Source organism: Siniperca chuatsi, linkage group LG2 (assembly GCF_020085105.1).
Source record: "Siniperca chuatsi isolate FFG_IHB_CAS linkage group LG2, ASM2008510v1, whole genome shotgun sequence".
Classification (NCBI taxonomy): Eukaryota; Metazoa; Chordata; class Actinopteri; order Centrarchiformes; family Sinipercidae; genus Siniperca; species Siniperca chuatsi.
In genome coordinates, this window is record NC_058043.1 from 19,193,969 (window position 1) to 19,208,475 (window position 14,507).

At 40.4% G+C, this 14,507-nt stretch overlaps 2 protein-coding genes across 2 annotated transcripts in view; both read right to left on the minus strand.

Annotated features, from left to right (window-relative positions):
* The window catches only part of LOC122867151 (zinc finger protein 385A-like), a 32,293-nt gene extending 29,767 nt beyond the window's left edge, over positions 1-2,526 (minus strand). The window contains exon 1 of the mRNA XM_044177540.1: positions 2,016-2,526. Within this exon, the coding sequence (XP_044033475.1) occupies positions 2,016-2,028 (13 nt within the window). The 5' untranslated portion in view covers positions 2,029-2,526. The remainder of the gene's footprint in view (positions 1-2,015) is intronic.
* A 5,903-nt stretch (positions 2,527-8,429) lies between these two features.
* LOC122867171 (neurogenic differentiation factor 4-like) lies at positions 8,430-12,454 on the minus strand. Its single transcript, XM_044177594.1, has 2 exons — positions 12,224-12,454; positions 8,430-10,262 (listed from the first exon to the last, which is right to left on the minus strand). The coding sequence occupies exons 1-2, from the start codon at positions 12,437-12,439 to the stop codon at positions 9,255-9,257; spliced, it is 1,224 nt and encodes a 407-aa protein (XP_044033529.1). The 5' UTR covers positions 12,440-12,454; the 3' UTR covers positions 8,430-9,254.
* Between the last annotated feature and the right edge of the window lie 2,053 nt (positions 12,455-14,507).

The following is a 14,507-nucleotide window of genomic DNA, read 5'->3' on the forward strand; positions in this document are numbered from 1 at the left end:
ATGTGTTAAATCAGCCACTTAGGTTAAAGTGGCCAAACAGACAAAGATGAAGAGTTGAAAGCAACTTACGAAACATTCAACTATTTTTCACATACCTTACTGCATGCACAATTATATTTTACACAATAGAGAAACCCTGGTGACTGATAACAATATTATAATTAAATGTTTTTATTGGTTTTAGTGGTTCTGCTGTTTGTGCTTTGTGGTCAGAGAGACCAGTTGCGGACTGAAGCTGAGGTCCAAACTCTAAAACTAACTAAAAAGCAGCCAGCTGTGTTTGGTTGTAAATCTATTTGATGTAAAATGAGTGTGTTTCTCCTCTGGTGGCAGAGTGAAGGCAGTGGAGGCTCAGAGCAGAGCGGCTGTTTACTGCACCTCAGAGGTTAAAAGAGGTGTTGCTAGAATGGAGACTGGGAATGACCATCTTGAACCATACATAAATACACAAATGTCTCTGCACAAGGAAGAGGTGAGTAGTTCACTGGTATATATACTGTACATAACAGCGTGCTTTGTTGGGGAATGGGCTCGACTGGTCATGGTTTAGTACGCTGCTAATTTGAATAAAAACTAAAACTAATTTTATGTTCCTGCAAATTTGTAAATATCCACTGTTGTCAATTTGTAATGACAAAATACACTTTGGCCAAATACAAACTGTATGAGTTAAGCCACGTATCAACTAACAACACACACTTTTCTTGCTGGTAATCCTATCTCTGTTATATTTATATAGATACTTTAGTACAGTGTATGTGTACACAAAGCAGAAAATCCTCAAAAATACATAAGTCATAAAACAATTCAACTTGAATGAAAACTGCAGTTTTGAAAATTGACATTGGAAACTAGTTTGACAGAAAAAATCTTCACTCGAGGTCAACTTACTAGCCGTTACAATTCCCCCCCATACGATCACCTCTAATCACCGGAGCTCCATACATAACAACTGAGTCAACTCTATCTACTGAAGAAGACCATGAGAGCGTTTTAAAGCTCCAGGAAAAGCTAGTAAGTGGATCTTGAATTAAGATTTTTTTCCTTTGTTTTGTCAAACATACGGAAAATAGTTCCACATATGTCATGTTTACAGGGAGCAATTTAACAATATTAATGTTTCATGACTTAATCCTGACATCTGATGAATTCCCTTTCAATTTTCAGAAACCAATGTGATTCCTTTGCTTTCTTGTGTCCAGACACATTTCGACATATGCATATGACCTGATGAAGGTTCAGTGTGCTTTAGTCAAAGAACCTGAAACTAATCAACATGCAAAAAACACAAAATTGTGTCCTTTTTCTGTTATGACAGTTTAAGCCAACACTGGACAATCATTTGAATCTTGCAATACAAGGAGTACCCACACACTGGAATCACAGCTCCTTTTAATGCCTTTAATGTTATTAGAGATGTCACAACCAACTATAGGTCTTCCTGAGGCAAAGTTTTTATTGAGGTTTTGTGGATGTGCATACGACTACTCCAACAATCATTTGACTCCCCTGCTTACAAAACAGAAAACTTCCTTTCACCTTATCACACATTGTTCATTATTTCTCCTGCATCTGCCAAACTCTTTTATCCTGCTGTGGTGCTGATGAAGAACAATTTGATCAGGAATGTCATGAAGTGTACAGACAGTGCCCTCTTTATTTAAGCCTAAGCTCACTCTCTTTCTCTCGTTCCCCCTCCCTTCTTCAATCATTCCTTCCCTGCATCATACCGATGATGTATGTGAAAGGTCGGGGGGGGTCAGACCAGATCTAAGTGCAAAGTCTTGTCTGACACTGAGTGCTGACGTTTTTAGAGGCTGCCCTAACTTTCATCAAAGAAAGAAACCTTCAAAGCATGTGAAAACTGTCACTCGCTCTTTATTTTTGCTCAGAATATTGCAATAATGAGGGGATCCTGGGTTATCCACCCCTCAGATCATTTTAAGGTGATCAAAGGAGGCATGCCCAGAGTTGTGGGTGGTTTCGCATTGCTCAGTGGTCAGTGATGATCTTACCTGAGCCCCACATTGGTCGCCTCTGTTCTTCACGAGGCTAGAAGTGATCGGGATTCTTCGTCCAGAATAGAGTCCAAAGGTCAGTGTGTCAGCCAGCATAAAGTAATACTGACAGAGATCCTCTTCGAGTGGAATAAATAAAAGTATGCTCGCATTACTGCGAAGAGATTAATAAAGTAGCACTGAGCGACATGAACGCAGACCTCGCACCAGTCAGCTGGAGAGTGGAGAGGGAAGTGCTCTGCACAGGCAGCCACATGCCCACGGTGTAGCTGCATCAAACAGCAGGCGGCTTGATGTTTAGCTTCTTCATCTTCCTCACAGTCGCTTTCTCTCGCTTTATCTTGCTCTTTTTTTAGATTCCTTTTAAAAATGCCTCTCTGTGCATCTTTGTATTTTCTCTGTGTTTTCCCTTCATGTCATCACCTCTTTCCTGGAAGCGAAGGAAACAAGTGCATGAGATTCCAGAGGCTAATTCTGCTTCTTAGGACGGGGGAACCTAATATGTGAGGACAACTGTGGAAGGAGGGAGATACAGGCAGAGAGAGAGTGTGTGAGGAAAAGGAGGGGCAGGACAGAGAGGAGTGGGGCCCAGCGACGGATGGCAGATCAATGAAAAAAGGATTGGAGTGTATGTTATTGAAGAGGAGGAGGGTGGCAAGTCGTTGAAACTTGAGAAATGTGAAGGAGAGGACGAAAATGTTGACATGGTGAAGCAAAGGGAAATGTGATTGGCGGATTAAACAGATGGCTTACAGGCAGATATGTTGTGTCTTTTTTTTTGTTTGATTTGGAAATGGGTTCCTGTACAAATGGCTCTGCCAACAGGTTTCCTTCTCAGATATGTTAAACAGTCTGTGGCTCTTATAAATAGACAAAATGTGCCTTAGTTACACAACTATCCAAACCATGGCTCACTGTATATCTGAGCAAAAAAGTCACCTGCACCTTTTTGATTCATGCCCATTTGTGAGTTAATAGCCAGATGAAATTGTCCTAAAACTGCAAATACTTGGCAATCTTTCTGCTGCGTCATGTGTACACTTTGATCTTTGTCTTTCTTTTTATGCAATATCTGCATACTTCTGCAAATATGTCAGAAAATTCACAAAGTGAAGTGAATTAAAAGTGGTGCTTTTATACAAAAATGTGAGGGGAAAAAAGATATATTTTTAGGTTACAGCAAAATGGCTTCTGTTGGTTTGTCACTACGAGTGATCCCTCTCACATTACACATTACAGTCATTTGATCCGTGGTAAATCTAAGAATATCAACTAGTGCAACTTTAAATTACATATACCATGATGGAGGATATTATACATATTGTGTCATGGTTTGAGGGTTCATGTATGTTATTTCCTGTTTTATTTTGTAATATTCTCCTTTCCTTTATGTGTCTTGTGGTTTTCCTGCTTCTGATTGTTTGCCCTGCCCTGATCAGTTTCACCTGAGTATATTTAAGGTGATCAAACAGATTTTTACACTAAGGTTTATATTTAGGAAACTCTTTAATCTGGTTACAGTGATTGGAGTTTAGTGTGAATAAAAATGCACTGATGGTCTCAGTCATATATTCCCAACTCTTTTTTTCTATCCACTTGAGCAGCTGTCTGAGGATGACGGCCTCCTGGATCTGTTGCTTTATTTCAGTCACATCCCACAGTGCAAAACATCAGGAGGCAACTTTACCGTAGGTGGCCTTCTTTAAAATACTGACCCACTGCATGCCCAAAACACCCTCAGCCTCTCAGTCACAGTTCAATTCGTCATCCAGTGAAACACCCAAAGCGAAGTGGTGGAATAGCTGGGATGATGAAATTAAATGTGGGTGGCTGGTAGATGAACACAGTCACACAAAATTTACAAACATGATACAGCTGGACTCCTGTGCGCTAGCATGTCGATTCCACGCTGCTGCCAGTTAAAGTGTAAATTCAGATCGGATGTCATAAATGTGCTTGCAAGTGTCGTTTCAGAGAGGTAAGAGAGTATTAGGTGGGGGAGCAGGAGGCGAGGCCTGAGGTGAGACTGACGCATGGCGCAATGTCGAGTAAATGTCAGTCTAATTCTGATATGCTAAAAGGCCTGTGAAGACGAAGTCAGCTCTACTCTGCCTTGTGCGTTACAACTCACCTGCAGAATATAGTGAATAAACGTGGGGTTAAGTACAGTCTATCAAAGCTATATGAACAGTCTAATGACATTCAGTGTGTGAAGTGCTCTTGTGTAAATGAGATAGGAAAACCAAGTGTTTAATAGCAGTAAAAGCAGTAATGGCACCATCCCGTAAGGCTTGGCAGAGTCCCACCATGACACTTCTGAGGAAGAGATGTAAACTCATATACTAGTTTAATTTTAGACACACCTTCACTTTTATTTCATTTGCATAATGTGGAGAGACACACACACACACACACACACACACACACCAACACCTTCTGGCAACATGCCATGTGGGTTAGGTTAAGGGACAGTGGGGAAGGACAGCAAACCGGAGCAGTAAGCACATTTCACCACGGGGATACAGTTACACACACACACACACACACACACACACACACACACACACACACTGATTCCTCCCCCTCTCCCCCTCAGGGTCGTCTCTCTCTCTCTCTCTCTCTCTCTCTCTCTCTCTCTCTCTCTGCGTACCTGCAATTAAATTTTTACAAGAATGTTCGCCATTGCATCCGACAGAGTAATGCAGGACTTTGCATTCTTCTCTTTCTCTGATCTAAATGTTGCTCATCAATGTTTACATACGTCTCCATTCCCCTTGACATGTGGAGCTGTTTGGACTGACATAACAACTCATCCAACTAGCAGATTAAGCTACTGTTGGCCACAATGATGCAGTTACATATTTATGGTTCTCTGTTCAGATAACTTTTTTGCCTAGGTTGGCTTTTGTCTCAGGCAATTAATAAGTAATAGGACACCTTATACATTGAGGCAGGGAATTTCTGTCCTTAGAGGGAGGTCAAACATGGCCAACTGCTAGACACTTGTTTTAGAAGATCATTGACTGGTTCAATATGACACGCCACTGTCTTCAAAATTACTGACATTCATTAAGAATATGAACCAACCATTTTTCTGTATGAGAATACAGATATATCAAGAAAAAGTGATATTTTCCTCATTTTTTTAATTTTAATTATTGTACACGTTTTGGGGGAAAAAGCAATGGATCTCAGATTTTTGGTTTTCATTATGCAACTTGTTGTCTGATCTCCCTCCCTTACTTGAACCTCTTTTCTTAAGACAAAAATCACTCAGTTTGTATTGGTATAAGAAATGTTCATATCCTTTACTTAAATAGGAATATGTCAATGTAAAAACACACCATTAAAAGTAGAAGTCCTCCATTCAAAATCTAGTAAGTAAAAGTACAGAAGTATTATCAGCAAAATGTACTTAAAGTACTTTAGCCTATCAGAGTATTACATAAGGTATTATTAGATTATTATTACTGATGTAATCTGTAAACACCATTTTGATGTTGCAGCCAGTCAAGGTACATCAGAACCATTAAACACATAATTTGTCTCACTATCAATAAAGGCATTATCACACAAAATCAAAGCAAAATTGATCAAACAATAGCATTCAACCCAAATAAGAGTTTTGCTTGAAATGGTGCCAGTTGTGTTGTTTTTCTACACTGTTTTTGGCTACTTTTGCCAGCAGTGTGTGGCAGCAGTCCTGGAGAGCACTGTCTGTTTATGTTCTTCGTTTTTTCCACCTCAAGGATAAAAGCACCGACCACATCCCTCTTCCCTATTAGCCCTTGCTCTTCAGTGCCGCCTTTGAAGATTTAAGAAGTCAGATTTCCTTGATTAATCCTTTTTCATGTCCTTTCACGGTAAATAATTCCAGAGTTTAAAACGATCTAGCTGGATAGAGAGGACGGCATGCAGATTTCTGATAGAGCTCAGTCCCCAGGTACCTTCATTAGCCTGATTATTCTGATCCAAACACACTCAACCAACCAGTTCACATGTAAATAGGTTAATTGTATTCCCACTCACTCACTCTGCCAGCACGCTGTGTTTAAAAAATGAGATCTCACCAAATGTTTCCTGTTTTATTCAGTCTCTACCTTGTGCAACATTACCGTCAAATAGGTTTTTCCAGCAGATTGTGTTTAACAGATGACTGGATTCCAACCTCTCATCAAGTGCAGAAAAGCCGAGTATTTCCAGAAGGCCTGTCAGACTTCAGTTACAGCAGGTTGTCTGATGGCGACACCTAGTGGCCAAATGCTCATCTCTCATCCAACCGATGATTTTATTTCAGCATATAACTTTCACCACTTGGTGGCAGCACAATTCTACTCTCATCATTTATAGATTCAGTACTGACAAATGCATCCCATGATAGACATAGCACTCCTCATGGGAATATACAGTGCAGGATGCTACTTTTTCCTGAACTTCATTTGAATAAAGACACTTTCATTGGTGCCTGAGTGTTTCAACACCATCAGACACTTTGTTGTTGACTAAGTGCACTTAGCTGCATGCTGTCGTGCAGCAGAGGAGATGTTAGCTGCTGCCCCAACTGCCCCTCTCCCCTCAGGATTAGTGAGTTAATGCAACCATTCAGACACTGAGCGCCGATCAGCTGCTTAATACTATTTTATCCTAAGTAACATAACCATGCACGCACGATTTGTGCACTTCCACAGACACCTATTAAATCCAACACATACACTTTATTATATATTATATAGTTGGCTTGCAGATATCAGGCAGGAGGAAGCTGCTCTCTATACTATAATTTAATACTGACAAAAATATGAAAGAAAAACTTGGTTAAGTTTTATTTTTCCAGTTCATAATTTCTTAATCATTTCCTAACACTTTCCTAGACATTTAACTAAAAATCGTAGGTAAAACATGGATTTGAACATTTGAAAAAAATTAAAAGAACTGCTCCATTTAAATCCAAGTAAAGATTCATTCATTATTATCTTAACTTTCTTATTACTTAACTTTATTCTCCATATATCTTGAATTCTATGCATGACTGTAGATACATTTCACATTTTTGTAAGACCTTCGTTTGTCTTGAGTACAAAAGTGCCCTTTTCAAATGGAAAATCTTTTGTGCCCCTAAGACTTTGATCTATCAACTGTCTATCATCTATCACGTGGATAAATAAGGAATATCCCACATATCCAGTGTCAGATGTCCTGTCTGAGTATAGTCTGTGCCTTCAAAGAGCAGAGAGATGCCCTGTTTTTGTTATTCATCCTTCAAAGTTAGTCCCTGGTTCCCCTGGTTAGCAGTGCAAATGCACTACAAACACACACACACACACACACACACACACAGAGGCTTATACTAATCCTTGCGAAAACAAAGTGATATATTTCTCCCAGCGCAGGTCAAGCGAGGGATGTTCATCAGCATGTTTATCAGGATTACGAGCATTTCATCCATATTATGACCTCTAACATCATGCTTACCAAACACTCACTGTTCTAAATGGAATGATGCGGTCAACATTGTGCAGAAATACACAGGAAGATAAGTTGACCAGCAAAAAGATGATGCAACTGACTCTTTCAGACCATTCCCACCAGTGAGCCATGACCCAGTGTGACCTTGTGACCCCCTCTAACTGACCTCACAGTGGGTGGCCTTCACACTGACCAGCCTGGACCATGAATCAACAGAAGTGGCTGCTCTTAGATCTTTGTTATTTGTCGTCATTGTCTTCTTACTTTGACAGTACATTTTCCGGACAATATTTTTCTACTCAGTCAGTTGCTCTATTTATTATAAATTTCTCTTAGGTATTTTGAGTGTGTGTGTGTTCCTGAATGTCTGTGTATGTATATCAGAATTAGAATCAGAAATACTTTATTGATCCCCGAGGGGAAACTCTTTTGTTACAGCTGCTCACTATCACGTCAGTGCACACAGGAATAGAAGTTCTAAGCAAATCAAAATATAATACACTATAATACAGCTAAGATCAATTAAAAAGTGGATATAAGTATAAAAGCTAAAATAAGTCTAAGTACATATGAAAGGTCAAAGGTATAAATGTGCAGACATGTTTGAGTGTTAAGTTGTGGTCTGAGTGAATGTCAGAACGGGATTATGTCGTCCGATTGTCAGTGAAGAAGAAAGTCTTCATGGCCGGGCAGCCATGTTAATCATAAATCTTTATCTTAAAATCCTGCCTCACACTTCCGCCCCTTTTATTAAATGACAGCCAAAGGATTAGTGCAGCTAAACCACCGAGATCTGGGGAGAAAAATGAGAAACAAAGTAGCGAATGAACAGGATCCCTCGCTGCTCATGGCAATGCTGAATGCTGTCATATGTCCTATTTATCTATCTATTTGTCTGTCTGTCTGTCACTTTAACAAAAAGTAAACACAGAATCCATGGACTGATTGAATTTTTAATATTTTATTAACATCAAATTTTCCAAGAGAAACAAATATGACAAAGACTAAAAAATTACATGGTATCCAATGCAAAATTTGTTGGAAATTAGATATTCATTTTCACAATGTTAACCTGAGAATGGCATTTTTGTTTCTTCAGCTCGATCTCTCACTCCATCACTCCCCATTTATTTTCTTCCAGTTTTAAAATAAAAACATCTACACTGTGCTGGGAAATCTACCTCTGAATATGTTTAGAGTGCAAAACATGAAATACTGTAATAAACAATGAAGAAAAGTGGGCAGAAAAGAAATATAAGAGATAAACTATCAGTCTAAGTAGCAAACAAAGAGAGGCCTTGACCACAAATATATACAAAAGGAAAACCACACACCTGCACATCAGTTCATATACACGATATTAAATTAGAGAATAAATAAAAATACTTTTAATTTATGTAAAATATCTGATGTTACCAAAGCTAAATTAGAAGTGCTTATATTACAGTAACAGGACATCTGGTCAAAATGGCCAAAGCAACATTTCCCTCAAGCTCCTTAAATCATTTGGTAATCAGTTTTTTAAGAAAATGTATTGGTTTAAGTCAAGTATTTTCTAATTTTAACAATGTTCAGCAGTGCTAGTCTAAGTGCACCACACATGTAAACAAACCATTTTTATTCTACAGTTCCTCTACTAGCAGACTCATCCTTTAGTCTTAAGGTCCACGAGACATCAGTGTCAGGCAGAGTTCATGAAGGATTAAGGAGCGAAGATGGTCAGTCAGGTTGTATTGATGGCTGAAGCAGAATCGACCCTCCTGATCCTTCTTAGTCTCTGTAGACGGAGGTTATCTGTCGGTGGATGTGCGGTGGATGGTAGGAGTTATATGGCCCCTCTAAGTGGACGTCATAGACGGTCTGAGTCTGATACAGGCCCTGGTCCACAGGGGAGGGGGAGTGGTGGTGTGGGGGTAGGTAGTGGGGTGAAGGCTCCTGTTTGGGCACCAGGTTGCTGCTGATGCTCAGAGGTGGTGTAGGGGGGCCGTCATACGGAGGGGTCCCCACTCCGCCAGCGCTATACTCAATAGGTGAGTGATTCTCGTACACCCCTCCTTTCATCGCCCTCAGGTGAAGCAGGTGAGCAGAGTCAAAAGTGCCATACGGCGGACTTGGCAGGCCTGGAGAGGAGTAGCTCACCACGCCACCGAGAGGAGTAGGTGCTGCCCGAACTCTGTGTCTGTCCTCAGGCCTCATCGCACCTCCAGGAGAAGATCCAAGCTGCAAGCAGCCCGCCACCAGGTTGGTGGTGGGCTGTGAGAGGCCCTTACACAGCGTCTCCATGAAAGCCCTGCTCTCTGTGGAAAGGCCCCCCTCCAGGGCCTCGGACAGAGCGCAGATGTAGTTGCGGGCCAGCCGTAACGTTTCGATCTTGGACAGTTTCTGTGTTTTGGAGTGACAGGGCATAATGCTGCGCAGGTTCTCCAGTGCATCATTTAGACCGTGCATACGTGAGCGCTCCCTGGCGTTAGCCTTTACACGCCTCGCACGGAATCGCTCCTGCCGGGCCTTGGTCATCCGCTTTTTCTTGGGCCCTCGTCGTTTGGACTCGTTTTCGTCCTCCTGCCCCTCCTCCTCCTCCTCCTCCTCCTCATCTTCCTCCACATCTTCACTCCCCATCTCCCTGTCCTGTTGGCTCACTCCACCTGCTCTATAGCGGTGTGATGAGACTAACGCATCTCCATCAGGTGAGCTCATGTCTCCGTCCATCCACTGCAGAGGGCTGACAACTTCCTCTCCCTCGCCTTGTCTCACATACGGCTTAATCATCATAGTACTCTAGAAACAAGAAAAAATCTTTGTCAAACACACGTGCTGTGGTGCTGACAGGTTTACAGTCCTAATACTGTAGTAACTGTCTCACATTTCAGAAAAACTATGGACATGATGTGCATTCAGTGCTTTTATCAATAGAGAAAATCCTTTAAATTCCTATTCTGTCTTTACTGTCTTGTATATTCTGTGCATTTTGTTATTGCTGGGGACATTATGAATAATATCATATACCTCACTAGAGGTCAACTTGGTTTCACAGTGTTGGGGGACCTCCATAGCCCAGTCTTGGTGAGGGGCAAATTCTTTATTGCATTATTATACACTAAATGAATCAGTATGCTTACAACCACTGCAGAATAATGGCAGTGGTGAAAAGTAACTATTTACAATTCAAATACTCAAGTATTTGTACTTAACTTTAGTATTTCTATTTTATGCTACTCCACTACTTATCAAAGGAAAATATTGTGCTTTTTACTCCCCTACTAGTTACTTTGCATATTTATATTTTACATACAAAATGATGAGTTTATAAAAAATGATGTATGTGTTATAAAGTACTTTAAACTATGAACACCAACTCAACCAGCTACAACAAGATAATGATATTATAATGTAACACTCAGTAAAAAGGGGGTATTCTGCATAATGAGTACTTTTACTTTTGATACTTTAGGTTGTTTCTAAAACTTGAATGCAGGACTTGTTACATGGTGGTATTGCTACTTTTACTTAAATAAAGCATCTGAGTACTTCACACCGGATAGCATTTGTTTAGACTCAAAAAGACTCTTGGCTCACCAGAACTTACAGTCGTCTATGACTGCTCTACACATAATGGGTATTTTATAGTTAATAGATTTCAGTATTTTGAGACTGAATGTGTTTAAATTGATGATTACATGATTACACAAAGGATTCATATTTCTCCAGTTAATTCCTCACAGTGTGAAGAAGACAGCACTTAGGCCTTCATGTACGCAATTAAAATTGACAGAAAATATGATGTATAATTTGATTTAGTAATTAACATTTAATATCAAAGTAATAAGAAAAATTTGAGTCCTTTTTGGTATCTGTTCACATTTTTCTGAGGAGGTTAAGGGGTTCATGTCCTTGGTATTTCTAAAATCCCCTGTAAAGGATGTAACCTGGAGCCAGTGAGTGTAAGTTTTCTTTCACCAATAATATAATAATGATAATAATTAGTATTTTGTAAATTGTGACTGCCAGCAGTCCTCAAACGGGTTCAGCACCGGACAGTTCCCTCCTGTCGCGCGCTCCTCAGCCACAGGTGTTGTGCCTGAATGACCGAAACAATAACACGCGGGGAAGATAGCTTTACCTAGACGATACCTCTGTGGTAAGTGATGACTATTTGCATTTTCATATATGCATTATCTATTTTTATGCCTTCTCTCCCCCCTCTCTTCCCTTACTCTGGGTAATCCCGGTCAGTTTGTGAACTGGTAATGCCCCGACGAGATAAAGTCAGCGACAGGACTTCAATCTGGGGCATCGCAGGATTTGCTCCGTGGATGAAGCGGCGACCAAGGGATTAAAAGAAAGATCGACATCCCCAGATCAGTGACAGACGACTCAGATTGAATTGAAATCAGACATTTCCAAACGCAGAAATAATAATGCCTCGCCACAAATCGCGTGCTTGGGCAGCTATTTGCTAAATGTCGACTGAAGCGTATAAAAATAAGCCTTTTATACAGATTTTCCCATTAGATATATTCATTGCCTGTTGACTTTAGCTGTTTTAGTCGGAGACCAAAGTAATGTGCCAAACGCAGCTTCACCACGTTTGTCAAAAACTGAAAAAATATATAGCGATTGATCTAATTTAAACAAAATATGAGCTGTTTGCCTGATTAGCACATATACACACACAAATCGGCCCTATATAGTCCTCCAGGCTACATAAATTACTTTAAAAAAACCTTTTTGAAACATACCCGTGCTGGTGTGTCCCGGGACCTGCTCAGAAAGTTTGACAGATGATGTTTATTTTCTCCGCCGATCACAGTTTTGCTCTCTCTGTCCACTGTCCAACAGTCTCCCTGTGCAGAGCTGTCCCACAGAGTGTCAGCTTGGGTCACTCTGCGGGGGCTCTGGGTTTTAACCTCCACTTTTAAAGCTCCTCCTCCTCTTCCTCCTCCTCCTCCCCCCATCCAATTCCTGTCTACGAGCTTGAGCTCGCGCGTGGCCGGCCCGTGGCTTGAGCCCCCTGCTGCTCCACTCGCCGCCTGTGTGTGTGTGTGTGTGTGTGTGTGTGTGTGTGTGTGTGTGGAGGGTCTGGGAGATGTGCATAAGCTCACTGAAATACTCCAGACAAACAGGAGAGGCCAGGCCTTTGTTGCTTCGCGAGGGCGGCCGCCAAATCCGCAGCACGTTTGCATTGAACGGAGGAGAGACGCGCTCAGTCGGCTGAGCCTAACTGTATGTGACAGCTTGAAGTTGCATGTGAGCAGGTGTTTGCTCCATCCCCTCTTTCCAGCCATCCATCCCTCCGCACTGCTGTTGAACAAGTTCATTTCACCCAAGAGGCAGCTCTGACCAGACGGGGTAAGTTTGGTCGCATGAGGTGTGCAGTTACAGCATCAGTATCATCTTTGGGACTCATTTCATGGCCTCCTCATTCTGCAGTATGTAGGTCCATGCCCTCTGGATTTACAGCAGCTTAAATCACCATAACCCATATCAAATCCTTTAGTTAAGTAAAATGTATGTAAAATATATACCATTACAAGTGCAAGTTCTGCATTCAAAATTTTACCAAAGTAAAAACACTATCAGCAAAATAAAATATCAAAACTCATTATGCTAATGACCGATTTCATACTGTTATATTATTAAGGATTGATATTATTGATGCATTAACATGTAAGCAGCATTTTAAAGTTGCAGCAGGTCGAGGTGGAGCTCATTTTTGCAGCTGTATATATTGTTGCATCATATTTCATAAATACTGATCTTTAAGATGTGTATGTCAAATCTAAATCTGCAAAGTAACCATACACATAGAAAAATAAAGGTGCTAGCTGGAACCAAAAATGGTTCTTCAGAGTGATGTCACAGAAGAACCATTTTTGGTTCCACAAAGAACCTTTTAGAATTGCTTTTTTTCTATAGCTGTCAAATATAGTGGAGTAAAAAATAGCCTACAATATGTCCCTCTGAAATGTAGTGGAGCAGAAGTATAAAGTAGCATAAAATGTAAATACTTGAGTTAAAAGCGTACTCCACTGATTCAGCATTGCACTCCTATAACATCGTCAGACTCATAATGAACAGGTTTTTTATTATTATCAAAATCGATGCACTTTGCACTTACATTACCCACAATGCAACTCGACCGCCGACAGTTTGGTCGGAGATTCGGGTGTGTTATGCTAGTAGCAGCTAACTTAGCCTTGAGTCGCTAGCCTGCAGCAGAGATGAGGAGCGGGCTACAGAGGTCTGGTAAGCTCACTTCTTTCCGCACCCTTAGATTTTTGTGATTTTCAGATTTGTAGTCTTCAGCCCCAACCGACACTGACTCAAGTGACATCACTTGAGGACATTTATCAGACAGCTCCCTCTGGAGACACAAAAGACAACTTTTTCTCACATAAACAATAGTACTCCCCAACACCTGCAAACAGACTTTTGATGTATAAAATTGGTGAAGCTCCCCTTGAAGTACAAGTGCCTCAACATTGCAGTAGGCCAATAGCTGTATCATCATAAAAGTTTCCTTTGCTGGATGTAATGATTTATGGTTTATGTTTTTTGATTTCCTTTTAGTATCCTGTAAGTTTGTTCTGAAAATTAAGAAATATGTTAAAAGGTGGTCAAATCATCTTTATATTTTGCAGGGTACTGAAAGTTGACCTGTCAAAGACTTTAAAGATTTTTCAGGCAACTTGATTATCAAATCAAACTTCAAACTTGTTGTTCAAATCATCAACTGCAACACATACAAACAAATTACACACTCACAAATTTTATCTGAGGCTTTTCACTGACCAATAAAGAAAAACATGAGTTTGTGGAGTTTTGGCTCTTAACTGTAACCTTGTGCCTATACATCAGTGATTTAAAAATATGTAGATTCTCATGTTTCAGAGCTGTTTAACAATGACAACACTGTGAGGATGGCTCATTGCTATACTATTGCTCTCATTTGAGAAAACTACACTTATGAAGTAACTAAAAAGGATATTCTGTATAAGGAACTAAATATATTTGTGTCTGAAC

What these genes read in the sequence shown, in the direction of transcription:
- LOC122867171 (XM_044177594.1), bottom strand. Translation starts at nt 12,439, where the DNA reads ATGGGGGGAGGAGGAGGAGGAAGAGGAGGAGGAGCTTTAAAAGTGGAG. An exon ending in CCCGGGACACACCAGCACGG is followed by an intron (nt 10,263 to 12,223) that starts GTATGTTTCAAA and finishes TCTTGTTTCTAG; the next exon opens with AGTACTATGATGATTAAGCC.